The sequence below is a fragment of the Carcharodon carcharias genome, chromosome 1, assembly GCF_017639515.1.
Source record: "Carcharodon carcharias isolate sCarCar2 chromosome 1, sCarCar2.pri, whole genome shotgun sequence".
Lineage (NCBI taxonomy): Eukaryota > Metazoa > Chordata > Chondrichthyes > Lamniformes > Lamnidae > Carcharodon > Carcharodon carcharias.
In genome coordinates this window covers 229,503,624-229,531,331 of record NC_054467.1, presented here as the reverse complement: position 1 = coordinate 229,531,331, position 27,708 = coordinate 229,503,624, and the positions used below count along the sequence as shown (strand labels likewise).

The 27,708-nt window shown below is 42.0% G+C and overlaps 1 protein-coding gene across 1 annotated transcript; it reads right to left on the bottom strand.

Moving 5' to 3' along the window:
• LOC121281600 (stem-loop binding protein) lies at positions 1-27,226 on the bottom strand. The gene is made up of 8 exons (XM_041194610.1): positions 27,094-27,226; positions 26,184-26,336; positions 13,759-13,869; positions 6,162-6,224; positions 5,416-5,550; positions 2,314-2,463; positions 1,905-2,022; positions 1-1,107 (listed from the first exon to the last, which is right to left on the bottom strand). The coding sequence occupies exons 1-8, from the start codon at positions 27,141-27,143 to the stop codon at positions 997-999; spliced, it is 891 nt and encodes a 296-aa protein (XP_041050544.1). The 5' UTR covers positions 27,144-27,226; the 3' UTR covers positions 1-996.
• Positions 27,227-27,708: the final 482 nt, after the last annotated feature.

Sequence of the window (27,708 nt, the reverse complement as noted above, 5' to 3'; positions counted from 1 at the left end):
AATAGGCAATCCAAGTTTTATTGTACAGCTGCAGATTTACAAAAAAACTAGAAATATTAAAAATGCTGAGTTCAACAATTTATATTTCAATAGCAAATAATTTCAGATGTCTACAATATCAAACTGGAGTCTGGCCACATGCAAGACAAGTTGCTTTAAATACAAAATAAAAACATTACAAAATTGAATTTATTACAGTTTTCCATTAGGAAATTAAACTTTACACCAATGGATTACATTTATGCAGATCTGTTAAATCAAAAACACATGACAGCATTTCTAAAATTCACAGGTCAAACATTACCAAGATACAAAAAGTGTTAACTTTATTCAATCTCAAATGGGAGACAGCAGCAATTAGCATTGCTTTAACAACAGATATTGCATCTGATTTTGAACAAGATAATTGACACTCCTCCAAGAATAAAACACTGAAAACATAACAAGAGTAATCTAGCAACTACAGGATAGAAATAGTCCATGTTAATTCTGACACTCCCACCTGCATACTGACCCAACCCAATGACGAAAAGGCTCAAATTCTCCCCCAGGCCCCAGCGGTGTTCAGAAAGAAACCAAGTTTTGTTGCAAAGCATCATTAAAGCCAAAGAAACATCAATGTTTGAAAGTGGGATTCATGACATTCTGGTGCCATAATTTCCCCAAAGATATGTGCTATCCTTATCTTAAAAAATTGTTGAAGCGGGTGGGGGTGGGGGGGTAAGTCAACCCAACCCTACGTAGGGACAAGGTTTAACATTGGAATTTGGACACTCTTATCCACTATAATTAGTTGAAAAAGTGTATTTCAGAGGTAACCAAAAAGCAATTACATTAATGGATTTGCTGCACTGCACATTACAGACAAATCTACACAACATGGCATACAATGTAAAAAAAAACAAAAACACTAAGCCCCTTTAGGTTCATGAGATCACCACAGCAACTGTAGACCTGTTTCCTCAATGCAAGATTCTCAACACCAAGCAGCCTCCTTTAGTTTAACCAAGAGCTAACTTCATTGGTTTCAGCCAAACAAGCTTGCAAATCGAACTCCTTGCCCACATGAGGGTAGACAAATTCTCTGGTTGGAGTGGAGCAAGATATCTAAAGAGAATTGAAATATTAAGACATTAGATGAAATTGTAAATTCTGTTATAGTAACTTCATAGGACAAAAACAGCATTTCTCACTAATATCACAAAGAACCAAATTCCAGATAACCAATGTTGCACACCCTATCTCCCATACCTTTTTAAAAAAGGGATTATTCAAGATGGATATATCAGATTAGTAAACACACATTACCACAGCTAGTCTGTGGCCAAGAATTTGACTTCTCTTCAAATGGATGCAAGTCATCGGCGTAACTGCTGCCTGCCAGTTTTCACTGGAACGAGGCTCAAACCAAACAAGGGTATTAGGGCCTTAGGCTACTGCAGCTCACCAGTTGTAGAAAGGTCAGAAATCTCAGTTCCTACACAAGGCCAGCTGGCAGATCATGTCAATGGTACCAGGAAGACTCGAATGGGCGAACAATATGCCTAATTTTTTTAAAAAAAGAGCCAACTCCTGGGCCTTTCTCCTGGGCAGTTTTGGGGAGCAGCCTCTGACAATCCAGTTAGGAACACTGGTTTGGCTACAATGCTGAAAGACAGCAGAAAAATTAATTCTGGAACCAGTTTTCTGGATATTTGATCAGTAGTGCTTGCAAAGGAGCACATAATACAAATTCATCAAGTAATCAACAAAAATGCAGAGAAGTCAATCAATCATTCCATTTACAGCTTACAGAAGAGGAATTAATCTATTCCATATTTGCCAGAGAGCTTTTTCAATTGTATATCCCTGGGAAATGAACTGTTCATTATATAATCCATATTTTTAAAGTTCAAGTTGTATACCTGAGGAGATGGTGCACGTGTGTTGCTGGGAGTGCATCCTCTCTCATCATGAAGACTTGTTCGACTTCCACTTGAGCTGTTCACAGATTCTGTTTCCATATCAAAATCAAACTCCGTGCTGAAAAACATAACAAAAAAACTTCAAGACTTGCTATGGAAGTATTTGTTTACAACCAGTTGAACTAAGTCATTTGGTAGTACAGAACTGGACTGGAACATTCCTTTAATGCTCAATCACCATTCTAACAAAAGGCAGACAACTACTGAGATAAAATTTTATTCCTTATTTCACACAAAATAATTCATACCATCCACACTAACTGGAATTCAACTCAGAACCGCACAATTTCCCTCACCCCAATTGTTTTCCACTCTCATCACACTGATAACCCAGTTAATTTGAACATACACTGCCTGTAAATCACTTCCTTCTTCTGCTGGTGGATCCCAAGCATGCAGTGCAATTCTCCACAATCTAATCTGCTGGTCCCAGGATCTACGACTAAACTTCTTGAACTTGTTTGGAGTCCTTGGATGAACGCCTGGCTTCCGAAGATGTCTGAAAGAAAGAATTCAATGCATGTGAGCACAGAGTTAATTTGCTTTAAAGTATATCATCTAGTATCAATGACATGTTCTGCACCTATCCAGCTGAAATTAATCAAAGTCAAACAACAAAGCAGAACAATGCTTTGTAAATTGTTCATGGTACTCAATAAATAGTACACAACTTAACTTCAAACTGTTTATATACAGAAGTGATTTTACATCCTTTTGTCCAGCTCCACATATTTAGTAGCAATCTCGTCATATCGGAAAATTGTGGGTTAAGTTCTTGACCCTCTTGCTTACTTAAATGCTGCCCCTTGGCAGAAAACTTCATTTCATATGCTTGCTGAGGACACACCCAGCTACATCATCTCTCTCAACCCTTGCATTACGCGCAGTCAAGACTACTTGCTCAACATACTGTCTTGGACAAAGAAAAATTTCCATTAGTAACATATTTGGCCCAAGACTGAAGCCCATCATCTTCAGCTCCCACTAAAAACTCTGTACCCTTGCCACAGATTTCCTCTTCTCTGGCCACAGTGTCGGGTTTAATTCCAACATAGTTTCTACCTCATGTTCTCTTCATCACAGAGGCCGCTGAATTACATCTCACAACAGATCAAATTGCCTCCTTCTGTACTATAACTATGCTATGATTCTATCACCCAGATCAGTCCATCTGTAGCTGACGTGGGGAACCAGTTTTTGGAAAAATCTGAAGGAATGTCCAAAATTTTGAGTTTCAAAAAAGTTTGCAATATTAATTCAGGATGTGCGTATGAAACCAATAAACCACGCTGAAGATATATGTTCAGCAGGGAGCACCTAGAGAAGTATACCAAAGGTAACAAAGAACTGTTGCTGCCAGGCTAAAGACTCTTGCTGATTAGTTAAAGACACCTAGCCTAAGGGAAGTATTCTTTGAACATCTTAGTCTTTCAAACTCAGTGTGTGGGTGCCTTAGAAGCAAGCTGCAAGGAAAAGACTCTTTTCCTCTTCTCTGCCCCAGCTTCGTGTTAAACCTGCCTCAGAAATATCTCATCAGAGTAAATCACTTTTTTTGAAAGTCTGCAAAGTTATGATAAGAAAGAGTCAAGGATAGTTTCACCAACAAACCCATCTGAAAGAACATCCAGGCCTATTATGACCAACATGTTGTTAGATCAACAGAGTTGAGATCTCTTCAAATTTTATCCTTCTGATGAAATGTTCCCATCTTCCAACCTCTGCAGGGGACTGTCTCTGTTTTGTCCTGTGTATGGGGTTTCAAATATCTTTTTTTCCCCAAAAAAAAGGGAAAAAAATAGTTGCATTTCTAAACTACAACTTGCATGTTAACCAGTTTTATAACTTGTTTTAAAAAGGAAGTTTGTTTTATCATTTTTTAAAAATGTTTACTGAAAGAAGCCTGGCTAGAGCCTTTTTATGCTGGGAATAACAGTATCAGAAGGTACATAATTGGCCAGTTTTGTGGGTAAATTTTATTTAATCTACTGTTACAAACTGTGGAGAAATGGGGCGGAAATTAACTGTGTACCCTCCCATCGCAGCTAGTAACACTGAAAATCATTTTGTATTTTATCACCTCCAATCTTGACTATTCCAATCCATGCTGGCTGATCTCCCATCCTCTGTACTTTAAACTTCAGCTCATCCAAAATGGAGGCAGGTCAATACCTGAATTTGCATCAGGTTCCACTTACCCACTATTGCCTACCAGCAGGGCTGTATTCCTTGTTACAAGGAACTTAAAAAAAAACCTCTCTCTCTCTGATTTGCAAAGTAATCATCCTGAGAAGATTATCCACACACACACCGCAATATGCAATCGAGACCAGCCAAAGTTGTTAACTGTATACTCCTTGTTTTATTTCTACACAAGCTGTTATAAAAAAAGCCTCAAGTCTATCCTCCTGTTCTGTCATCTGTACTGGCGTGTATGGGCCCAGTCGAGTGTGTGACATATGACTAGTGGTTGCAATCTACTTAGTCTTATTTTTTAATTCAGGAAATAGTTTCAATAAACTAATCATCTTGGTTTAACCCAAGAAAACCCGTCTTGACTAATTCTTCGCAATCTGAAATCATAGATAGTGGGACTCCTGCAACATTGGCAAAGCACATCCTCTAAATTCAGAAGAGCCCTGTTACGGTCAGACCTGAAGGGGGGGAATGAGTGTGTCATTTTTTACCCTTCCTCACGTGGTCATAACATCCTCTGCATCTGCAGGCTTTTCAGATATACAAGCCCTCTCCAAACTCTATTCTTTGGATTGGAACCTCATGGATTCTCTCCCTCACTACTCCCTTGTTTAACCATTGTGCCTTCAACTGCATAAGATGGATAGTGCAAAGGTTATGGACCCTGACAATATTCCAGCTTCCCTAAGCATTGGTAACAGCTCTTCACTTCAAGATTCATAAAACTTCATGGAAAATGCAAAAATACAAAGAGGGCTTAGGCCTCTTGGCTCCATTACACAGAACCTGTAAAATGAAACCATACCCAGGTATTTCTTAACACAAATAAAAAGTTAAACTTAAGCTGCATCTTGTTCCTAACACCCACAAATACAAAATATAAATTACTCAAAACTCTCTCGTTCCTAACACGTCATCTCATAAATAAACTAAAAGGAAGGGGAAGAGTGAGGAATATTATCCAAATATCAAGTACCATATTTTGAACTGAATCAATTTTAACAAATTATAACTTGAGCAAGGACAATATTCTTCAGGATACAAGGACAGACAGATTTGTTTGTTTGGTGATCTCAGTCAGAGCATAACCCAGCCACCTCCTGAAAGTAAAAAGTTTTCATGCACAATGCCAAAAATATTTTCTGCTTTCAAGTATGACGAATGTCATGTTATCCAACATAGACAATCATCCCCACAATAAACCTGGCAAAAAGCCCCAAGGGTATCAGGGCAAGAATAAAGTGTATCGTGGTCTTACTTGGGAACTTCCTGAATGAATCGATCATACGCAATGGTATTCTTTCCATAGTTGATCTGCTTCTGTCTTCTCATCAATACCACTTCATCAGTTTCAAGTTCTGAGGGTGCTAATGATTCTCTGGAGCCACTCGAACTGAAATTTAATAATTAGGTGCTTAAAAGATTTCTCTAATCATCAGAAACTTATTAGTTTAGGGATGAGGAAAGAATTAGACACAAACTACACATTCTTTAGTACATCAATATGCTACAATATGCTTTGAGGGACTGTTGCAGATTCAAGCTCCCACCAGAATAAAGTATCCACCATTTGCAAGTGCCATAGCACGACATTGTACGAATGAACAGATATAAACCCTTAGTGTATAAATCCCAACCCCAACTGCATTGCAGGAGAAATGGTAGTAACCAAAGAAAAGTTATCAAGCTACCCTGTAAGCCCTCTGCCCCAGCTGGGTGGTCCCAGATGTCCACCAGTCTTGCCTGCAGTCAGAGGTTACGACGAGTTAAAGTGAGGGATCTGTGCCAAAAAAGAACCAGAATAGTTGATGACTACCCAAGTCAGTCTCAAACTACCGTCCTCATCTCTTCCCACCATCACACATTCTCATGAAGACCTTTGGAATAATCTGATGTAAATGTTTGACTATATAAAGGAAAGGCTTTGCAAAATGCAGAGGTTAACTGTGCAATGCTCTGTTAGCAAACATTTATTCATGATTTATGTAAACACTTTAGCTATACCTTTCAGAAGAGTAATCCTTTTCATGTTCATTAAAGTCATTTAGCAAAAGTCGTCTTTTGTATCTGAAAGAAAAAAAAATTGAGTGTGAAAACTTGAAGGATTTTAAACAGAAGTACTACTCTGGAGAGGAGATGGTGTAGCAGTAATGTCACTGGACTTGTTATCAAGAGATCCAGGTTATTTCTCTGAGGCCCTGAATTCAAATCCTCCCACAGCTGAGGGAATTTAAATTCAATTAATTAACGCATCTGCAATGGAAAGCTAGTCTCAGTTTTATGGTCACCGTTGCTATCATTGATTGTTAAAAACCCATCTGGCTCACTAATGCCCTTTAGGGAAGGAAATCTGCCATCCTTGTCTGGCCTACATGTGACTCCAGATCCACAGCAATGTGGTGACACTTAACTGCCCTCTGAAATAGGGCACTAGCAAACTGCCTTCAAGGGCAATTGAAGGAGGTGCAAGTGAAGCGCTGCATCACCTGAAAGGAGTGTTTGGGCCCTTGGACGGTGAGGAAGGAGGAGGTAAAGGGGCAGGTGTTGCACCTTCTACAATTGCAATGGAAGGTGCTGTGGGAAGAGGATGAGGGGACCATGGTTTCCCAGAGGGAACGGTCCCTATAGAGTACGGGGGTGGGTATAAGATCTGTTTGGTGGTGGCATCATGCTGAAGTTGGCGAAATAGGCAGAGGATGATCCTTTGAATGCGGAGGCTGGTGGGGTGAAAAGTGAGGACAAAGGGGACCATATCATGGTTCAGGGAGGGAGAGGAAGGTATGAGGGCAGTGGCACTGGAGCTGAGGGCCCTTTCATCCACAGTTTGGAGGGGGGTGGGGGGGACTCGGTTTTCTACTCCTACTCAGGCCCCCTCCCACAGATCTTTCTGTACATCGATGATTGTTTTGGTGCTGCTTCATGCTCTCGTTTAGACCTGGAAAAAATGATGAATTTTGCTTCCAATTTCCACCCCTCTATCACCTTCACATGGTCCATCTCCAACAGTTCCCTTCCCTTCCTTCACCTCTGTCTCCATTTCCGGTGATGCTGTCCACCAATATTCATTACAAGCTCAGCAACTCCCACAGCAACCTCGACTACAGCTCCTCACACTCTGCTTCCTATAAGGACTCCATCCCATTCTCTCAGTTCCTTCACCTCTGTCCCGATGATGCCACTTTCCAAAACGGCAATTCTGACATGTCTTCTTTCTTCCTTAACTGAAGTTCCTCCCCCGACCCTCAACTGTGATTGACAAGGCCCTCAGCTGGGTCCAACCCTTCTCCTGCACCTCTGCCCTCACACCTTCCCTTCCCCTCCCTCACTGAACCATGATAGGGTCCACATTGTCCTCACTTTTCACCCCACCAGGCTCCGCATTCTAAAGGATCATCCTCCACCATTTCTACCAACTTCAGCATGATGCCACCACCAAACACATCTTCCCCTCACCCCATCTGTCAGCATTCTGTAGGGACTGTTCCCTCCAGGACACCCTGGCCCACTCCTCCATCACCCCCAACACCTCATCCCCTTCCCATGCAATTACAGAAGGTGCAATACCTGTCCCTTTACCTCCTCCCTCCTCTCCATCCAAGGGCTCAAATACTGCTTTCAGGTGAAGCAGTGCTTCACTTACACCTCCTTCAATTTAGTCTACTACATCCGCTGCTCCCAATGTGGTCTCCTCTACATCGGGAAGGCCAAATGCAGACTGGATGACTGCTTTGCAGAACACCTCCAGTCTGTCCGCAAGCATGACCCAGACCTTTCGGTTGCTTGCCATTTCAACACACCATCCTGTTCTCATACCCACATGTCCGTCTGGGCCTGCTGCAACGTTCTAGTGAATGCCAACGCAAACTGGAGGAACAGCACCTCATCTTCCGATTAGGCACTTTACAGCCTTCTGGACTTAACATTGATTTCAACAACATCAGGCCATGAACTCTCTCCTCCGTCCTTATCCCCTTTTTTCTACATTAAATGTTTATTTTTTATGTTTTATCCACTTCTTTTATTCATTTGTCCAGGGTTTTATTCCCCGCTGCTATCCATTTTCTATCCACTTTTTTCCCCACCACCACCCCCTCCCCCCACCAGGCCATGTTACTTGTTCCATGATGTTCTTTCGCACAATGCTACCCTTGTTCTGCTATTGTCACATTCTGCTTACTTATCTTCATGCCATTATCAGCACCTTTTTTAGCACTAACCACTACCGTTAACACTCCCTTTGTCCTTTAGTTCATGACATCTTTGTCAAACCCTTCTTTGTCCCCACCTATCGCTGGCCTTCTATCCAGCTCCACTCCCTTAAACAGTATAAATTTTATTACATTTCCACTTCTCTTCAGCTCTGAAGGGTCATACAGAATCGAAAAATTAACTCTGTTTCTCTCTCCACAGATGCTGCCAGACCTGCTGAATTTTTCCAGCATTTTCTGTTTTTGTTTCAGATTTCCAGCATCCGCAGTATTTTGCTTTTTACCATCAAGAAGGACAAGGGCTGCAGATGGAAGGGAAAACTGCCACCTAGAAGTTCCCCTCCAAGCCATTCACCATTATGACCCGGAAATATATCACCATTCCTTCACTGTCGCTGGGTCAAAATCCTGGAACTCCCTCCCTAACAGCACTATAGGTGTACCTGCAGCACATGGAGTGCAGCGGTTCAAGGCAGCAGCTCACCACCATCTTCTCAAGGGCACCTAGAATTGGCAATAAATGCTGGCCTAGCCAACAAAGCCCACATCCCATGAAAGAATAAAAATAAAACGTGGCACTTAGACTAATGAGGGATATAGCAGCTGATTGCTTGGCTGGAGACGTGGTGAGGCATTAAGATTCCAGGGACATTGGGACTTGGGAAAAGTGTGACATGTAAAGTTGGACAGGTAACACAGAGTCAAAACCAACATTCTGGTAGGGCGAATTGCCAAAACTGCTGGGGAGGGTTCAAACAGCAGGGGATGGGAACAAAGTTGTAGCGTTAGAAAGGAGTAACAAGGCACAAAAAAGGATAACAGACAGCACTAGAATAAAAAATAGTAAGATAACAGATGGTATAGGAGTAAGAGGGTAAGCAATAAGGTCCAAATTAGGTTTATAGTGCTTAAGGAAGGAAGGAAACACAGGGGTGGTAGTCTTGAGTAAGGGGAGTATTACAGTCAGAGCGCATGAGAGCCCTAGAGGGGTTAGGGACAGAATCCATTTGTTTAGAGCTACAAAACAATAGAGATACCATTATATTGTTGGGTGTATTCTAATAGGTTACCAACTAGTCAGAAGTGAGCAGCAGAATTTCAGGAAAATTAGAGAGGTGCAATGATGGGGAGAGTATGTAATTATCCTAACAGATTGGACAGACATAACATACAGACAGAGAGGCAGAGTGTGTCTGAGGCATGTTCAGGAAAAATTTCTACATCAGTATGTTTTCAGCCCAATGAGGAAGGAGGCGCGTTAGATCTGCTTCTGGAAAAGAAGGGAAACATTTTAGCCAAGTGACCATAGTACAATGTTTAGATTAGCTATGGAGAAAGATTAAGAGAAACACAGTAACAATACTCAATTGAAGGAAGGACAATTTTAGTGGTATAAACAAAGAACTGACCCAGGTAAATCAGAATGATTGGTAGGCAAAACTGTAATGGAACAATGGGCAGCCTTTAAAGAAGAAATAATTCAGATGCAGTTGAGGTGCATTTCTAAAAGTGGGGTGGAGAAAAGAAAGCAGTACAAACAAAGCCTAGAGCCTTGCAGCTAACCTAAGAGGGAATCTAAGTCTTTAACCGGTATATAAATAGCAAAGGCTAGTATGAGGAGTGGAGCCGATTAGGGACCAAAAGGAGATCTACGCATGGAGTCAAAGGGTATGGCTGGAGGTATTAAATGAGTACTTTCCATCTGTCTTTGCCAAGGATGATGATATTGCCCAAGTCATAGTGAAAGAGAAGGCAGGAGGCAGTCAAGACTGGATGGGCTAAAACTGGTTAGGAGGTATTGGAAAGGTTGGCTGTACAAAATTGATGTACTCAGGGGGTACTGAGGGGAGTAAAGGTGGAAATTGCAGAGGCACTGGCCATAATTTTCCAATCTTTCTTAGAGGTGGGTGGTACACACCTGTTCGAACAAAAAAGGATGCAAATATAAACTTTTAGAAACAACAACCTGAGACAAAAATTAACAGTAACTCATGGATTAAGGAAAACTAGTATAGATTTGTTAAAGGCAAATCATGTTTAACTTGCATTAGAGTTTTTTGATGAGGCAGGAGGGTTGATTAGGTTAATGCACTTGGTAATGGCATACATGGACTTCCAAAAGGTGTTTGGTAAAGTAGCACATAAACTTTCCCAAAAATTTGAAGCCCATGGAATAAAGGGACACAGTGGCAGCATAGATACAAAGTTGGCCAAGTGACAGGAAACAGAATATTGTTAACCTTAATCCAGACAAAAAACAACTAGCCAATATGATTTCCCCAGAGATGCACTACTTTTCTGGATATATAAAGTAATGACTTGTTTGTACAGGGCACAGTTTCAAAATTTAAAGAAAACAGGACCTGGAAATATTGAATGGATGAGGCTATTGAAAGGTTTCAAGAGGACACAGGCTGCTGGAATGGGTGGGCACATGGCAGATAAAACTTAATACAGAGAGAAGTGAAAGTGATACATTTTGGTAGGAAGAGCAAATGCCAAATGTTGACAGTGGCAGAGCAGGTTGAGAGAGTGGCTAAAAAACTATGTCAGATCCTTCCTGATGAATAGGGCATAGAGTACAAAAGCAAGGAAATTATAGTGAATTTTTATAAAACATTGATTCAGCCTCAACTGGATAGTGTCAAATTCTGGGCACCACATTTTAGGAAGATTGTGAAGGCATTACAGAGGGTGCAGGAAAGATTTAGGAGCACTGTTCCAGTGATGAGCGACTTCAATTACTGGGATAGACTGGAGAAGCTGGTGTTGTTTCAGCAGAGAAGGTTGAGGAGAGATTTGATAATGCATTCAAAACCATGAGTGATCGAGACAGAATAGATAGAAACTACTCCCTTTGAGGGAACATCAAGAACCAGAGGACACCAATTTAAGGTGAATGACAAAAAACGACAATGTGAGGAAAGCATTTTTCTTTTAGATAAACAAACTAAGTGGTTACGAACAAAAATACACCGAGTGTGGTTGAAGCAGATTCAATCGTGGTTTTCAAAAGGAAATTGGATAAGCACCTGAAGGTAAAAAATTGCAGGGCTACAGGGAAAATGAGGGAGAATGGAACTAACTGAGTTATTATTGCAAAGAGCCAACATGGACATGACCTCCTTATGTTGCGATCAGTAATTTTGTAAATCGTGAACTATTAGTTTTTGCCCTGCATTGCCTATGAGCACAACTATTGCCTTATCATAACGATCAGTCCAACTTAGTTAGTTGTGAGACTTTTCCAAAATTTTAGGTTATTTTTCACAAGTTTCTCATTTTTCCTATGAAAACCTACGGACCAATCTATAGCTAGTGAAACATGGAATACAATCTGTGTAATTGCACTTACTTTTATTTATTCATGAGATGCAGACATCACTGGCTAGACCAGCATTTATTGCCTGTTCCTAATTGCCCTACAGAAGTGATGAGCCACTGAACCACCTTCTTGAGCCACTAAAGTCAGTCCATGTATTGTATTCACAGTGCTGTTAGGGATAGAGTTCCAAGATTTTGACCCAACCACAGTGAAGGAACAGTGATATAGTTCCAAGTCAGGATGTTGGGGGCTTAGAGGGGGACTTGAACGTGATGGCATTCCCATGCATCTGTTCCCCTTGTCCTTCTAGGTAGTAGAGGTCACTGGTTTGGGAGGTGCTATCAAAGGATCCTTGGTGAGTTGCTGCAGTGCTTCTTGTAGATGGTACACATTGCTGCCATTGTGTGTCAATGGTGGAGGGAATGTTGAAGGTGGTGGATGGTGTGCCAGTCAAGTAGATTGCTTTGCCTGGATAGTGTCAAGCTTCTTGAGTGTTGTTGGAGCTGCACTCATTCAGGCAAGTGGAGAAAATTCCATCACACTCCTTGTAGATGGCGGAGTGTCTTTGGGGAGTCAGGAGGGGAAATACTTGCCACAGGACTCCTAGCCTCTGACCTGCTCTTTTAGCCACAATATTTATATGGCTAGTTCAGTTCAGTTTCTGGTGAATGGTAACCCCCCAGGATATTGATAGTAGGGGATTCAGCAATGATAATGCCTATGAATGCCAAAGGGGAGATGGTTGGATTCTCTCTCATTGGAGATGGTCATTTCCTGGCAAACGTTACATGCCACTGCTCCCAGTCTTGCTGCGTATGGACACGGATTGTTTCAGTATCTGAGGAGTTACGAATGGTGAACATTGTGCAATCATCAGCAAAAATCCCCACTTCTGATCTTATGATGGAGGGAAGATTACTGATGAAGCAGCTGAAAATGGTTGGACCTAGGACACTACCTTGACAAAGCCCTGCAGTGATGTCCTGGAACTGAGATGATTGACCCCAACAACCACAACCACCTTCTTTTGTGCTAGTTATGACTCCAACCAGCAGAGAGTTTCCCCCCTGATTCCAGTTTTGCGAGAGTTCCTTGATGCCACACTCTGACAAATGCTGCCTTGATGTAAAGGGCAGTCACTCTCGACTCACCTAGAGTTCAGCTCTTTTCTCCACGCTTATCTAAAGATTGTAAGAACCAGATTAAAACACAGATTATGCATTTTCTCACTATAGCAACCCAGGATGCCAGACCATTATTGCAGAAGCATTTTATAATGGACTTTCAGGCTATGAAAATCCTTGAAATGAATGAAACATTTAAGAAGTTTATATTTTAAGATACAGGATCCGAGAAGAAATGCGTCTATGGACGAGGACATGCCATGGGGCCTCCATTACTGTGAGAAGCAAAATCTAACCAAAAAGTCAGAGATCCCTTAGCTGCATATTTCTCACAAACCAATATCTATGTAACATTTCTATCAAAATTTGCTTCCTTGAGAACTTGTTCTCCTTCTCCCCAGCAACATTAATTAGTGCAAGTTCACTGAAAAGATATAGCCTTTATAAAAAAGGACAATTTCATCAAGAATTCAACAAAACACACAAGATTCCATTGAATATTTCAAACACCCATTTACTCCTGCAGGTTAAATCTAGAAGCAGTCTGGCAAAGAAAACAATGATGCCAATACTATCGGAGAAAAGATATCTCAAAAATTCCTTAAATGCCAGCCACTAGCTGCACCAAGGTCAGGTGAACTCTTAGGCCACGATACCTTTTGTTGCTGAATCTGCTCCATTATATAAACAGTGCAGATTGAACAACAATGGAATCCCTCCAAGCAATAATGGAATGCAAGAGAGAGAGAGAGATACAACCCCCCCTTCACAAAAAATGCATAATTTAACATTTTTGGCTGTTGTATACATGCAAGTGCACAATTGCCATACAAGGTTTCACAATAGCAAAGATTAATAAAGCATAGAACCTCACTTTATAAAGTTGATTGCAGTATTTGATATTCCTGACAAAAATGCAATCTGCAAAGCCGAAGCGTACAAACCTCTTCAAATCTCGATAAACAATCTGTCTTGTTTCTTCATCTTCTACTGCAGTGCCCCAGTCTGCAGAACCATGTCTGGGGACCACTCCATCACTTTCTGGTGTTGTGAAACTGGAAGAGATTCATTTTAACATCGTCATTTAAACTTAACCAACCCTATTTTTTTAAACATTGACCTGGCTGCAAATTAATAATCCAGGACAATATCCAATTGCAGCAACTGGGGAAAACAGGGAAAATTTGAGTTCGAAAACTACTGATCATCAGTTCAATTTCAAATTGGCCTAAGAAATACATTTTATGCCAAGAATGGACTTTACACCCAACATTAATATGGGACACTTTCCAAGTTGAGGAAATTGATCATACTTTGCCAATAGTATACTTAATTCCAAGTTGATATGCGCCGCTAATCCCATTCCTCTAGGACATGGGCCAATCTCCAATTTAGTAGCAATTGCCAATTTTAGAGGGTAATAGATCAATAAAAGAATGAGCTGATAAAGGATGGCATTTAGACAGAAAAATATTGCCTCTGCATCTAACTATGCTATATCTGATCCAGCAATGTCAAGATTTTTAAGATGGAAGATGTTCCATTTCCCCATCACAAAAATAAATTCGAAGACAAAATTACTTCAACCTGTTTATGCAGAGCATGTGCAAGCATAGCAAACAATTACAAAAGTTTGAAGTAACCAGTGAAATCACGTCAAACTCAGATGACATGATGTTTATGTTGAAGTCGTTAACCAATCCCACTGTCAAAATAGCAAATCCCATAGAACAATGCCAATGATAAGCCCAAGCCACAATGGTAACTGTGGAATTGCCAAACTTGCTTAAACTTATCATATGACCAGAGTGGAGTTAGACCACACAAGAGCCGAAATCCTGGCATGCAAGACAAGCCATCATTTAGCAGAGAGATCTCCCTGCAAAAGGACATGCGAAGCCTGAAAGTATGGCTAAACTAGAGTACAGCTATGGTCGTTTTTGACATAAACCACATTTGCAGGCATATCGTGTTCCATGGAGATGCGTTCACGTGGGAATGGGGGCCTCATCTGTCAAAGCTCCGCTTAACATGAACTTGTGGGCAGATCCCCTGGGATTCAACAATCAGGATTTTACTGTATACAACTTTGTCTGTAAATAAAATTAGTGGCTAATTTATAGCAGTAAACGTTATGAATGAATACAATAGGCACACTTGACCTCATCACTACAGCACAGTAATTTATTCTTTACGCTCATGAGTGCTGCCAAAATAATCTAAAGGTGATCTTAGATTACACATCTGCAAGTTCCAACTCCCTATAGATTCAAGCATTTATCCCAAATTGAAGATCAAGTTAAGGTACGCCAGAGATAGCGAATAGCAAGCACTCATTAGGAAATCCGGTTACGCACTGTTTTTAAAGACACTGATATTTACTTTGCATCTCCATATGATCTTGCTTCAGTTGCAAAAGCAGTACAGCTTCACATTTAAAATTTTTAAAAATTAGTTTAACTGAAGTAAATAATCTCAATATATTCACTGCAGAAAGGTCATTACACACGACAACAGTTGTACAAAACAGTTAGATCATAGTACCATGTGCAAATCTCAAAAGCACATTAAAGCAAAAAACGTATTACACTTCAGATTCACCAGAATGATACCAGATTGGCTCTTTAATTATAAAGGAGACGGGAGATAATGTTATTGATGCCATGGAAGCAGAGGACACTAAAGTTATTTCTTTTGAATCTCAAATGCCAAATTTTAGTGAATATGGAAAGCCTATTTCCTCTAGCCTTGAGAGTCAATAGCAAGTATCAACTTAAAATTACTATGAGGGCAAGGGACATTTCTTGCAGCACAAAATATTTTGCAGAAGGGAGTGGTTAAGACACACCATGGCATCTTTTACAGCAAATTTGGATTTTTTCTGAAACAGGATACAGGGTTGTGGGGATGGGGAGGAGGCAACAGTTGGGTTAGTTTTGATCATTCTAACAGATCCAGCACAGGTACACATAGCGTTGCTCTCAAAACATCTAGAGTCATTAATTTCCTATCTAATTCTTTTCAGACAGTGAAACTTTGCTAGTCTATCTTTTTTCAGCAAAATTCCAACCATTTCAACTATCTTCGAAAGCAGCTTAAACAGATCCAGCTACACGTATTCCCTTTCATTGCGTATGCCATTCGCTATGGCATTGCAACCCAAGTCAAGTGGGTTATTTGTGCTTTTATTGTATGAAAAGAACTGCAACTGCCTTAAAACACTTGCAGTTGCACCTCAAGGGACAACCATGAAAACAAATCCATATAAAAGACAGAAAATTGATATTTTTGTCACTTTCACCTCAATCCTTACTGATTTACAACCAATTTTCACATAGCAAAACATCCAAACCAAGTGGGACTTAGCGTTATAGCACAGAAACAATCCGACGAGTCCATTTCACTGTTTTTCACCCGCACAAGCCACTTAAATCCCACTTTCCTGTAATATTCTTCTATTTCAAACAATTATAATTTCAAAACAAAAAAAACAAGTTTTGTTCTGCAGAAGAATGCCCATTTTATTTTCCAACCTCCCTTTAATTCGTGGTGATGTTACATTTCAACCCATTTCACATTACTTTGGATATTTTTGTATTCAACTCATGTCCTTTTAATGTACAAGTTGTTTCAGTTAAATAATCACTCTTCACCTCATACCCTGAGTTAGTCCTTATACATATCAGCTCTAACAAAGCCCCAATTTCTCAAATCTTCATAATTATGATCCTATCTCCTCCAACATTTTCAAATCCAAAGTGCACCATTAGTGTTTTTATATCCTTCCATTTAGGTTGTATCTGTAACAGCAATCCTCCAAGGCCTTTGACGAGTGCAACATTACTCCTTGCTTTATAAAATAGGTATTCAGTTTGCCTTTATGGTACATACTTGTTCTGCTCTTTAAATGATTTATGCAGATCCTCTGTTCCTCTACTTCCATTTGAAGGTGTATTCTTTCCAACCACCTCCTCCTTCTACAATGTTAGGTGAAAGCTGTAAACTTTCATCTAACATTGACGCGTAAGGGACATGCATCAGGTAGACGTCCTTATTTTCATAGTAGTTAATTTACAGTAAACCAGATAAGCCAAATATTCTGAGGTTGCATGCATCTCCTGTAGCATTGTTCATTTTTACTATCATTCCAGATCACTTCTCATTCTGGAGCTCTACCAGAAAGATGTGATCAGTTTGAGTACACTGCCATCTCAGTCATTTTTTATTGAGGGAGTGATGACTTGATCTTGACATCTAATATGTTCGAAACCTACACAGGGGAAATTAGGAAGAGGGTCAGTGCCTGAAAATCCCAAACTGACAGGCAATAATGTGCTGCTGCTACTATTTTGAAGTGTCAGAAGGGTGGTATGGATCTGTTAGTAGCTCACTGTTAGGGTGGGGCTGCCAAACTCTGAAGATATTTCAGGTTCGAACAAATGATGGTAGGCCAAATAGCTTCCCCAAATGTTATGAGGTTTACCATAAAGGTTGTGGTGCCTGTTTTCGAGAATTGTTTTGTAGTTTTGCACCAGCATCTGTTGCAAAATTCCAAGAACCTGAAACCCACTTCACTGCAGGTGAAAGGGAAGCTTTTCTTCCATATCTGTCCCCCTGCACCCATTCTACAGTCTTCCTCCCCACCCATCTGTAAGCCTTGACACTATACTCAGCCAATCAATTTTAAGGACCTTCACAGCTGTGTATTGGAGATCTTTTATACCCAGCACCCATAACTGGAGAGAACCCCTCCTTCCTTGTGGTAGAGCTGTGTAGACAGAGGGTTTTTTTCTGCTACTAGGCACACTGGAAAAAATCTTCATTACACAAAAAGTTTCTTTCCACCCAATGCCAACTCATCTGCCAGTGTTTTTATATTGTAAACAGTACGTTGAAGGCTCTGCTTTTTAATTTGAGAATGTCTGGTATCCAGGGACAGTTTGTGTCTATTATTCAAGTTATTTGGGACAGTTAGCAAGTGTCTGTACAGGTTTCACTGTACTGCATCCGAACTGCCAATCCTGCTTGCACACAATCTCCATTACATTTTCTAAACTCTGCTTGGCTTCATTGTGATAATTTAAGAATCAGATTTGCCCACTGGTAGCACCATTGGTCAAGGCAGAGTGCTGTGGATTCACGCCCCATTCCATGATATGAAGCAAAGAATTTAGGTTGATGTTAACAGTACAGTAACATGTACTATATTACTAAAGGTATCATCTTTCAGGTGGGGTATCAAACCAAGGCCTTTTTTTCCTGATGGCACTAAGAACAGGAGCATCCTGGCCAACATTTCTGTCTCTAACCTCAAAAACACTTCTCATTTACTGCCCATCAGACCATGGCATATGAAACTACCTGCCCCATTTATACTGAATCTATAGCACAGAAATAGGCCAGTGTAACTGGCTCTGCTAGTGTTTATGCTCCCATGAGCACCGCCCCTCCCCACTTCACTGAAGATGACAAATCAAGAAAAGGCTGAATGCATGGGATACAGAAGAAAGGGCTACGGGCCCCAACATCATCCTGGCTATAAATACTAAAACTTGTGCTCCACTAGCCACAGGTTAAGTCACATTGTTCCAGTACAGTGAATGCTAGCATCTACCAATGTAGAAAATTGCCCAGTTAAGTCATGCAAAAAAATCCAATTTCACCCCACCAGTTTACTCTCGATTATCAGCAAAGTGATGGAAGGTATGGGTGACAGTGCTATCAAGCAGAACTTACAAAGCAACAGCCTGCTCACCAATGTTCATTTTCGGCCGTCGGAACCCCTCAGCTTCTGACCTCCTTACAGCTTTGTTCCAAACATGAACAAAAGAGCTGAACTCGAGGTGTGGTAAGAGTAACTGTCCTTAATATCAAGGCAGCATTTGACAGTGTTTGGTATCAAGAAGCCCTAGCAAACTGAAGTCAATGGGAATCAGGAGGAAAATCCTCCACTCAATGAAGTAATACTGAGCACAAAGGAAAATGGCGAAGGTTGTAGAGGCTAATCATCTCAGCCCAACAACAATGCTGCAGGCATTCTTCAGGGTTGTGTCCTAGGCCCAACCATCTTCTGCTGCTTCAAGTCACAGCTTCATTCGCAACTCCTCAGATACTGAAGCAGTCCATGCCCACATGCAGCAAGACCTGGATAATATTCAGTCTTGGGCTGATGCGTGGCGTGAATGTTACTTGCCACTTAAGTGTCAGGAAATGACCATCTTCAACAAGAAAGAATCCAACTATCTCCCCATGACAAAAACAGAATTACCTGGAAAAATTTAGCAGGTCCAGCATTCACAGTTTTTTGTTTTTATCTCTCCATGACATTCAATATCACTCTCACCACACCTCTGGAGTTCAGCTCTTTTGTCCATGTTTGAACCAGGACTGTAATGGCAGGAGCTGAGTGGCCTTGGCAGAACCCAAAATGAGTGTCTGTGAGCAGGTTATTGCTAAGCAAATGCTGCTTGACAGCACTGTCAACGACACATTAGTCACTTCGCTGATGATCAAGAGTAGATGGATGGGGTGGTTATTGGTCCAGTTGGATTTGTCCTGCTTTCTGTGGACAGGACAGACCGTGGCAATTTTCCACATAGCTGGTAGATATCAGTGTTGTAGCTCTACTGGAACAGTTTCAATAGGGGTGCTGCTAGTTATGTAGCACAAGCCTTTAATACTGTTGATGGATTGTTAGGGCCCATAGCCTTTGCAGTATCTAGTGCCTTCAGCCGTTTCCTGATATCATGTGGAATGAATCTGATTGGCTGAAGACTGGCACCTGTGATGCTGGGGACTTCCACAGGAAGCAGAAATAGATCACCCACTCGACACTTCTGGCTGATGATAGCTGCAAATGTTTCAACCTTATCTTTTGCACTGGCGTGCTGCACTCCATTTGTGGAGCCTCCTCCTACTGATCGTTGCTTAATTTTTCCGCCACCATTTACAACTGGATGTGGCAGCACTGTGTAGCTGTCTATTGCATACTGCTTCCTTTGTTTGGAATGCAGCTAATCGTGTGTTGTAGCTATACCAGGTTGATGCCTCATTTTTAGGTATATTTGCTGTTGCTCCTGGCATGCCCTCCTGCACTCATCATTGAACCAGGTTGGTGGTAATGGTAGAATGGGGGATGTGCCAGGCCATGAGGTTACAGATTGTGGCTGATGGCCCAAAGCACCTCATGGATGCTCAGCCCTGAGTTATTAGATCTGTTCGAAATCTATCCCATTTAACACAGTGGTAGTGCCACACAACATGATGGAGGGTATCCTCAATGTGAAGGTGGGACTTCGTCTCCACAAGCACTGTGGGGTGGTCACTCCTACCAATACTGCCATGGACAGATGCATCTGTGACAAGCAAGATTGGTGAGGATGAGGTTGAGTAGGTTTTTCTCTTGTTGGTTCCCTCACCACCTGCCGCAGACCCAGTCAAGCAACTATATTCTTTAGGAAACGGCCAGTTCGGTCAGTAGTGTGACTACCGAACCACTCTTGGTGATGGACATTGAAGCTCCCCACCACCCTGAGCACATTCTAGTCTGTAATTAACAGTAACTGGAAAATAATGTGTAAGCAGGCTAAGTTCTTTCTTTCTTACAGTTTAGACAGGGTAAACTCACTCAGTGTAGGAGCCAAGTAGTTAATTAGCTAACTGGTTGAACCTGGTTATTGTAGCCCCAGTTCAGTTTATTATAAATTTAGGGTTCTTTAGTGCAGCTGACTAACTGATTGAAGACTTGGAGTTTGGCGAGAGGGGGGTTAGGGGTTGGTTGATTCCTCTTTCTATCTTTCTCACCCCATAGAAATTGGTTCTTGCTCTAACACAGGGAAAGGAGCTAGCTGTTTCTGTCTCTAAGTTTAAAATAGTACATAATTTAGTGGTAAAGTTAATACAACATTAAATAAGTGATTAATATAATTAAGAGTGGCAGGACAGGTGATGTGTCAAGACTGCAGCATTTGGGAGCTCCTGGATAACATTGTGATCCAGGGCAAACATGTCAGCAGTAAGTTTGCACAACTTGAGGAGCTTTGGCTCAATCATTGAGCTGGAGGCTGAGCTGCAGACTCCACGACACATCAGGGAGGGGGAAAGTTACATGGATGCTTTATACCAGGAGGCAATCACACCATTTAGGATAGGGTCTTCTGATTTGATCAGTGGTCAGGGAGAGGAGGGTGTGACCACAAGTGAGGCAGGCAAGGGAACCCAGAAGGCGGGAGTGTGAGCCTCTGCAATTGTGCAATAGGTTTAAGGTTCTCTTCACCTGTTTGGATGAGAGTGGGGGCTGCAGCGTGGATGAGCAAACTGATCATGGAACTGTGGTACAGGAAGCCATCCAAGTGGCGGGGGGGGGGAGCAAAAAGGAATGTAGTGGTAGTAGGGGACAATATTGTGAGGGGGATTGACAGTGTTCTCTATGGCAAAGAGTGAGAGTCCAAACAGCTTTGTTGCCTGCCTGGTGCCAGGGTTTGGGACATCAGCTCAGGGCTGGAGAGGAGTTTGCAGCAGGAGGGGGAGGATCTAATGGTTGTGGTCCATGTAGGTACCAATGACATAGGCGCAACGAGGAAGGGGGCTCTGCAAAGTCAGTATGACAAGCAAGGCACCAAACTAAGCAACAGAACCTCAAAGGTAATTTCTGGATTATCACCTGAGCCACATGCAAATTGACATAGGACAAATAAGATTAGAGGAATGAATGCGTGGCTCAAAGACTAGTGTGGGAGAAGTGGGTTCCGGTTTGTGGGGCACTGGCACCAGTATTGCGGAAAGTGGCATCTGTACCGTTGGGACGGTCTACACCTGAACTGTACTTAAAGTTGACAAGGCACCGGGACTGGATGAGATACATCCAAGGAATCCAATTGAAGGAAGTGAGTAGAAATCTCAGGGGCACTGACCATAATCTTTCAGTCTTCCCTCGACTCAGGGGTGGTGCCAATTGCAAACATTATGCCCTTGTTCAAAAAAGGTTCTAAGGATAAGTCCAGCAATTACAGACCAGTCAGTTTAACTTAATTGTGGGCAAGATTCTTGAAACAATTATTCAGGATAGAATTAGTCACATATTTTTCTATGGGTTGATAAGGAAGAGCCAGCATGGGTTTCTAAAGGGGAAATCATGTTTAACTAACTTGAGTTTTTTTGAAGCAGTAACAGAAAAGGTCGATGAGAGTAATGCTGTTGATGTGGTGTACATGGACTTTGAAAAGGCTTTTTTCACAGTGCCACACAACAGACTTGCCAGGAAAGTTATTTCTCATGGGATAAAAGGGATGGTAGCAACGTGGATACAAGATTGGCCGAAAAATAGGTAGCAGAGAGTAATGGTCGATGGATATTTTTCAGGCTGGAGCAAGGTTTGTAGTGGAGTAACCCAGGGGTCAGCACTGGGACCCTTGTTGTTCCTGATATATATTAATGATCAATATCTTGGTGTGCAGGGGACGATTTCAAAGTTTGAGGATGATACGAAGCTTTAGAGTATCATGAACTGCAAGGAGGATGGTGTGGAACTTCGAGGACACAGACAAGTTGGTGGAGTGGGCAGATAGGGGACAGATGAAGTTCAATGCAGAGGAGTGTGAGGTAACGCATCTTGGTAGGAAGAACATAGACAATATAAAATAAAGGGTGAAATTTTGAAGGGGGTGCAGGAACAGAAGGACTTGGGCGTATATGTGCATAGATCATTGAAGGTAGCAGGACAGGCAGAGAGCAGCTTTTAAAGCACATAGTATTCTGGGCTGTATTTTAAAGCATATAGTATTCTGGGCATAGAGTACAAAAGCAAAAAGGTTATGCTGAATTTATATAAGACACTCATTAGATCTCAGCTGGAATAGTGTACACAGTTCTGGGCACCATATTATAGGAAGGATGTGAACACCTTGGAGAGAATGGAGAAGAGGTTTACAAGAATGGTTGCAGGGATGAGAAACTTCAACTATCAGGATAGATTGGAAAGGTTGGGACTGTTCTCCTTGAAGAGAAGGCGACTGAGAAGAGATTTGGTAGAGACGTTCAAAATCATGAGGGAGCTGGACAGAATAGATAGGGAGAAGCTGTTCCCACTCGTAAAAGGATCAAGAACGAGAGGGCACAGATTTATAGAAAAGCGTGACATGAAAAAACTTTTTCACACAACGAGTGGTTCAGGTCTGGAATGCACTGCCTGGAAGTGTGGAGGAGGCAGGCTCAATCGAGGCATTCAATAAAGCATTAAATGATTGTTTCTATTTGAATAATGAGCAAGGGCATGGGGAAAGGCAGGGCAATGGCACTAGGTCAATGTTCATTTGGAGAGCCAGTGCAGGCACGATGGGCCGAATGGCCTCCTTCTGTGCTGTTAAGATTCTGTGATTTTGTTGACTAAAAAAAGTTAAAAGACAGTATCAAACTTGTTGGGGCTGCTTGCTGACAAATCCCCAGGTCTGGCTGGGCTTCACCCTAAGGTCTTGAAATAAGTCGCTAGTGAGATAGTTGATGCACTGGTTTTAATCTTCCAAAATTCCCTAGATTTGGGGAAGGTTCCATTAGATTGGAAAATAGCAAATGTTACCCCTTTATTCCAAAAGGGAGACAGAAAGCAAGAAACTATAGGCCAGTTAGTCTGTCTGTCATAAGGAAAATGTTAGAAGCTATTATTAGAGATGTTATATCAGGACACTTCAAAAAATTCAATGCAATCAGGCAGAGTCAACATGGTTTTGTAAAAGGGAAATCCTGTTTAACCAATTCATTGGAGTTTTTCGAAGGAGTCACATGTGCTGTGGATAAACGGGAACCAGTGGATGTCCTGTACTTAAGATTCCCAGAAGGCATTTGATAAAAGTGCCACATCAAAGGTTATTGCAGAAAATAAAAGCTCATGGTGTAGGGGGTAACATTGGCATGGATAGAAGATTGGCAAGCTATCAGGAAGCAGAGTTGGCATAAATGGGTCTTTTTCTCGTTGGCAGGATGTGATGAGTGGGGTGCCACAGGGATCAGTGCTGGGGCCTCAACTTTTTACAATTTATATAAATGACTTGGATGAAAGGACTAAGGGAATGGCTGCTAAACTTACTGACGACACAAAGATAGGTAGTAAATTGTGAACAGGAAGTATGCAGGCTACAAAATCTTAGTTAGGTTAAGTGAGTGGGCAAAGATCTGGCAAATGGAGTATAATGTGGGCAAATGTGAAATCGTTCATTTTGGCAGGAAGAATATAAAAGCTTATTATCAAGGTACAGCAGGTAATTAGGAAAGCTAATAGAATGCAATCATTTGTGAGGGGAAATGATTACAAAAGAAGGGAGGTTATGCTTCAGCTGTAAGGGCATTGATGAGACCACAACTGGAGTACTGTGTACAGCACTGGTCTCCTCATTTAAAGAAATCTATTAGGTCAGAGAAGGTTTACTAGATTAATACCAGAAATGGGCGAGTTGTCTTATGAGGAAAGGCTAGACAGGTTAGGCTTGTATCCACTGGAGTTTAGAAGAGTAAGAGGCAACTTAACTGAAAGCTTGTTGAGATCCTGAGGGGTCTTGGCAGGGTGGATATGGAGAGAATGTTTCCTCTTGTGGAAGAATCCAGAACTAGGGGTCACTGTCTAAAAATCAGGGATCGCTCATATAAGACAGATGAGGAAAAATTCTCTCTCTTAAGAGGGTCGTGAGTCTTCCTCAAAAAGCAGTGGAAGCAGAGAATATTTGAATATTTTTAAGGCAGAGCCAGATAGATTCTTAATTAACCAATGGGTGAACGATCATCATGAAAAAGCCACAAATCCCAACAGCAAGACAAAAGTCAACATAGTCACTCTTGGTCACAAACTCCTTCCAACTTCTCAGGCCAAAACAGATGGTTCACAACATTGGCATCCTATTTGTCCCAAGTTGAGCTTCAGATTCTGGAAAAGAAATCTGCCACCCTTACCTGGTCTAGCCTACATGTGCCTGCAGATCCACATCAATGTGGATGACTCTTAATTGTCCTCTGAAATGTCCTAGCAAGTCATTCAGTTCAAGGACAATTAGGAATGGGCAACAAACGCTAGCCTTGTCAGCAGCACCCACATCCTATGAAACAAATGGTTCCCTATATCAGAGGTTGCCTACTTCCAACCCCACCTCAGGGGATCTGCTGCTTATCCCCTTCATACCATTGTTACCACCCTCATCTCCCAAACAAAATTCTCATACTTCTGTGCAACTCCCCTGTGGCTTCACACATGGCAGTACTTTAAGCCAGCCTCAGCCCCTTCTTTACATAGGACTTTACTGCACAGAAACAGACCAGCCAAGCACACTCCTATGTGATTATGTCTCACATATCAAAATATCTTGCTATTCCTTTCCCCCTATCATATGTAGCTTCACTTTAAATGCATCGCTGAATTTAAAAAAAGGCGATTCATTCATGAGATGTGGGCATCGCTGGCTAGGTCAACATTTATTGACCATCACTAATTGCCCTTGAAGGTGGTGGTGAACTGCCTTCCTGAACCGATGTAGTCCATGTTGTGTAGGTACACCCACAGTACTATTAGGGAAGGAATTCTAGGATTTTGACCCAGCGACAGAAGGTTCCAGGGCATAGGTCGATGCTGGATGATCTATATGGTTTCATTCCTTTTAGGCTTTTTAGTGGATTGATACAACCAAGTGGCTTGCTGGGCCATTTCAGAGGTCAGTTAAAAGTCAACTAAATCGACAATGGTTTCATGATCCCCATTGGACTTTTAATTCCAGATTTTTATTGAACATCTGCCATGGTGGATTTCAACCCAGGTTCCCAGAGCATTACCTGGGTCTCTGGATTATTCGTCCAGTGACAATACCACTACACTTCCCCGGAAACAAGTTCCATATTCTCACCACTAAAGTGAAGTTTCCTTATTGGATTGATTAGTAGCTCAGTATCCTTCCCCACACTTGAGTTGAAGGAGAAAGCTCACCTTGAAATCAATGAAGTCACTGAGTACATCGCAGCCTGACATTCCTGAAGAGGTCTCAAAAGACGAGAGGCCCATCGCACTCAAAACATGCCAAGCAATTTGACTTATATTGGCAACTACATCAGTCATTTTGCACACTGCAAACTCTATCAAGAGGCAAAAAATAATGCGAATGGCTTCAAGCTTTACAAGACAGACTGGAAGTAGAAATCGGATCCAGGGGTATCCAAGGGGATGTGCACCCAAGTTTGTTGACGTTTCGATGCAAGGTACAAGGGTATTTTTTTTTTTTACATAAGCCCTTTTGGGGATATACGCTTCAAGAAGCCAATTCCTCAGGGCAATTAAACAGTCACCCCCGCCCCGCTCCGCTCCCATGCGCCGAGAGGATTAAATCTCATGCCCGCTAACCTGGAGACCCTGCCATCTGACCAAGAAGGAGCTTCATCCCAATCCTTGATCTCATCCTCGAACACGGTGGAGTCCGAATCGCCCATCCGCCTCAGTTTGCCATCGGCTCCTCGCTTCCTGCCCATGGACCAGCGACATGGCGGCGGCTTCCTCCTGCCGGGGAGGGGAAATACAATGAAAAAAGAAAACGAAACCTCAGCGTCAGGGAAACAGACACCACGGCAGAGAGAGAGAGAGAAAAAAAACACACCAGCAGCAGCGAGGGAGAAAGCGGCAGTCCCAATGCCTCCATCCGCTAAAGGCTCCGGATTCGCTTTCCCTCCCTCCCCGAGCAATGGGGGGGGGGGGGGGATTTAAATCAGATAGTGATCGATATTTATTTACACACACACAAAAATAAAGACATGCATACAAATATACATCTTTACTGTTTTTGTTTCATATAACAATACAAACATATGTAACTTCGACTGAGGGAAATTTTATAAAGTGCAGTTTGAGAAATATGCAGCAGGGGAGTTAACACCAGCCGCGGGATGGGGGAAAGGGGGGCGACTCGGGGCCGGGATTGAGGGATGAGGGAGGGGATAGGGAGGGAGGGATGAGGGAGGGAGGGGAAACTCGGGGGTCAGGTTTAAAGGAGAAGTGGGGGGTGGGGGTGGGGATGGGGAGCGGGGAAACTCGGGGCCGCTGCTCCTTTTCCCGCCACAGCCACTCCGAGCGACACATTCAAACCCGCCCAGGGTAACCGCCGCCTCCTCGCGCTCTCGCTCAGTTGCGGGCGGGCGGCCGGCCGACAGGGTCAGAGACTCCGCTTCTTATCTCTATTGTAAGAGACTCTCTTACGCTGCTGCAGATTACTCTTAACCCTTTTCTTTTTCTTCAATAAATAATATGGAAAAAAATGTACCTAAAGCGCTCGTTCCCCTGACAGGCTGACACTGGACTATGATGAGCCATTTTTTTTCCCCCCCCCCACTCTCCTCTCCCACACAATTAAAGCCGCTCCCACTCCGGCTCCGAGCTTAAACCCCGCGCCCGCCCGACCAGGCCAGGCCAGACCATACCACCTACCTTAGGAAAAAGGGGGGGGGGGTGATAGTGAGGGCAGAAAGAAGATAAATGAACCACCTATAAAATACCGTAAGTAAATGTAGCTGTAAAATATTACATTATGTTTCTTTACAGTTTAAACTATTTTGTGTCTGTATATTCGATATAAAGTCGTTTCCATCCCTCAACTGATATTTTGCTCCTCCCTACATTGAAAAGTAGTTTCTTCCTTTCTGCTCACAAACCTGCTGAAATTTATTTTTTCCTCTTAATTGCTTTAGGAAAACTGTCTGTATTTCTAGTTTTTCTCTTTTTATGACAGATTTCAATTTTGTGTGGTTTTATTTTTTTTATTTTTTTCAACATTTTAATTTCCTTGCTTCATTCTGATTGGTCCATTGGTCGCGTTATTCTGATTGGTTAACTGGAGTGATTGACAGGCTGGAAATCGCACTTTGTTTTCACTAAACTA

Excerpts from the sequence above, each read along its gene's own strand:
- LOC121281600 (XM_041194610.1), bottom strand. The coding sequence starts at position 27,143 with ATGGCTCATCATAGTCCAGTGTCAGCCTGTCAGGGGAACGAGCGCTTT. Across the intron at positions 2,464-5,415 it reads TTCATTCAGGAAGTTCCCAA|ACATCTTCGGAAGCCAGGCG; the intron begins GTAAGACCACGA and ends TCTTTCTTTCAG. Across the intron at positions 1,108-1,904 it reads CACGTGCACCATCTCCTCAG|ATATCTTGCTCCACTCCAAC; the intron begins GTATACAACTTG and ends AATTCTCTTTAG.